The sequence below is a fragment of the Hordeum vulgare genome, chromosome 1H, assembly GCF_904849725.1.
Source record: "Hordeum vulgare subsp. vulgare chromosome 1H, MorexV3_pseudomolecules_assembly, whole genome shotgun sequence".
Classification (NCBI taxonomy): domain Eukaryota; kingdom Viridiplantae; phylum Streptophyta; class Magnoliopsida; order Poales; family Poaceae; genus Hordeum; species Hordeum vulgare.
The window spans coordinates 12,690,788-12,692,486 of NC_058518.1; the positions used below are offsets into that span (position 1 = coordinate 12,690,788).

Here is a 1,699-nt window from a genome sequence, read left to right on the forward strand (position 1 = left end):
ATACTGTCTTGTGAATTGTGACCGCCCTTGCAATTGAACTCTGTTGTAGTTGCTCTTGATCGAGAATTGTTGGGTGACTGCTTGCTGTCGAGTCGAGCCGCATGCCCGAATCACATCCCAGGTCGAGCCGATCTGATCTGTGTTTTGTTTATTGTTGTTCCTTTTGGGCGGGGTGTACAACATCCACTTGTGTGCGTTGATAAAAAGATGATCTTAAGTTCAAGAAAAAGCCGGCCTTTTTCTCGAAAAATAGGCATTCTTGTCTCTGTAGAGAATGGCATGTACCCTTGGACCCACATACAAACCAATAAAAAAACAAGATCCCAAATCTCCGACCAGTGAAGAGTTTTATATATGTAAGTCCATTCTTCACTTCAATCCAAATTTTACAATCACCAGATTGCAATGCATGAATAATTAATTAATTCACCCGGTTGCATTTCTAACCAGGCAAGACGACCTTATGAACTTGCAAGTGTGGCACTCAGGTCGACGTCCACACAATGTCAATATGAATATTGTCTAGTTAAAACTTTATTTATATTTTATTCCAGAATTTAAACATCAAGTCTGGGTCGGTCACACATAAGGTTGTGTCACACTTTATTTGTCACCTCTACATCGACATATACCTCGATTAAACAACGGTGATTCAACTATATATTTATAGAGACGTTTTCTTATCATTAGACACCAACTCTCGTGTCAATGCCGAATGGAAGTATGCGGTACAACGGCAGATTAACACTGCACATCATTGGTAGGGTACGCAGCGCAATGGAAGCCGTCGCCTCAAGCTGAGCTAGCTGGTGTGGCTGCAAGAAAACACTCTGTGGCACTTGCTGTTGTTTACCCTGTTGTGGTTGAGGTTGTTGGAAAGAACATTGTCCGACTTGCTGTAGCTGCGACTGTTGTTGGGGTTGGGAGACACCTTGGACCAATTGTTGGGGTTGTTCTTGCAGGATGATAGAGTAGACGATTGCACGGACTGCCTCATGGCGGAATTGTTCGGGGATTTGCGGCAGTTGTTGGCAACATTGTTGCTGCAACACATGGCAACTGCTCTGCTGCAACATTTGCGACCTTGCAATACGTTGTGGCATTGCCACAGGGCTGCACTGCTGCTGGAGGAATACCTTGCATGGGTTTAGCTGCTGCAAAATAGATGGATGAACAAATGGTATTTGTACTTGCACAAGCATTTGATCTTGTTGTCCTTGTGGGAGTGGTGGTTGTTGTGGTGTACATGGTTGTTGCTTCGATAGAATTGGTTGTTGTTGCCAAAATGGTGGTTGTTGCGGAAATGGTTGTTGTGATGGGAAGGGTCGTTGTGGAAATGGTTGTGGTTGTTGTGGGTATGGTTGTGGTTGTTGTGGGATGGGTTGTTGTGGAAATGGTTGTGGTTGTTGTGGGTATGGTTGTGGTTGTTTTGGGATGGGCTGTTGTGAAAATGGTTGTGGTTGTTGTGGGTATGGTTGTGGTTGTTGTGGTCTCGGCTGTTGTAGAAATGGTTGTGGTTGTTGTGGGTATGGTTGTGGTTGTTGTGGGATGGGTTGTTGTGGAAATGGTTGTGGTTGTTGTGGGTATGGTTGTTGCTGCGCAATGGTACTTGTTGCCACAATGGCGAGGAGTGCAAAGATGAGGAAGGTCTTCATGGTGTATTGGTATTAACTAGTGTTGCTTGGTTTTGATGCTTGTG

General features: G+C 44.5%; 1 protein-coding gene across 2 annotated transcripts; it reads right to left on the reverse strand.

Moving 5' to 3' along the window:
• Nucleotides 1–512: 512 nt before the first annotated feature.
• LOC123444543 (B3-hordein-like) lies at nucleotides 513–1,699 on the reverse strand. 2 transcript variants are annotated; one of them, XM_045121420.1, is made up of 2 exons: nucleotides 1,367–1,699; nucleotides 513–1,306 (listed from the first exon to the last, which is right to left on the reverse strand). In XM_045121420.1, exons 1-2 carry the CDS (start codon nucleotides 1,653–1,655, stop codon nucleotides 687–689), a joined length of 909 nt encoding a protein of 302 aa, XP_044977355.1. In that variant the 5' UTR covers nucleotides 1,656–1,699; the 3' UTR covers nucleotides 513–686. The 2 variants fall into 2 exon arrangements, with proteins under 2 accessions (XP_044977355.1, XP_044977277.1); XM_045121342.1 differs by having other exon boundaries at nucleotides 1,340–1,699.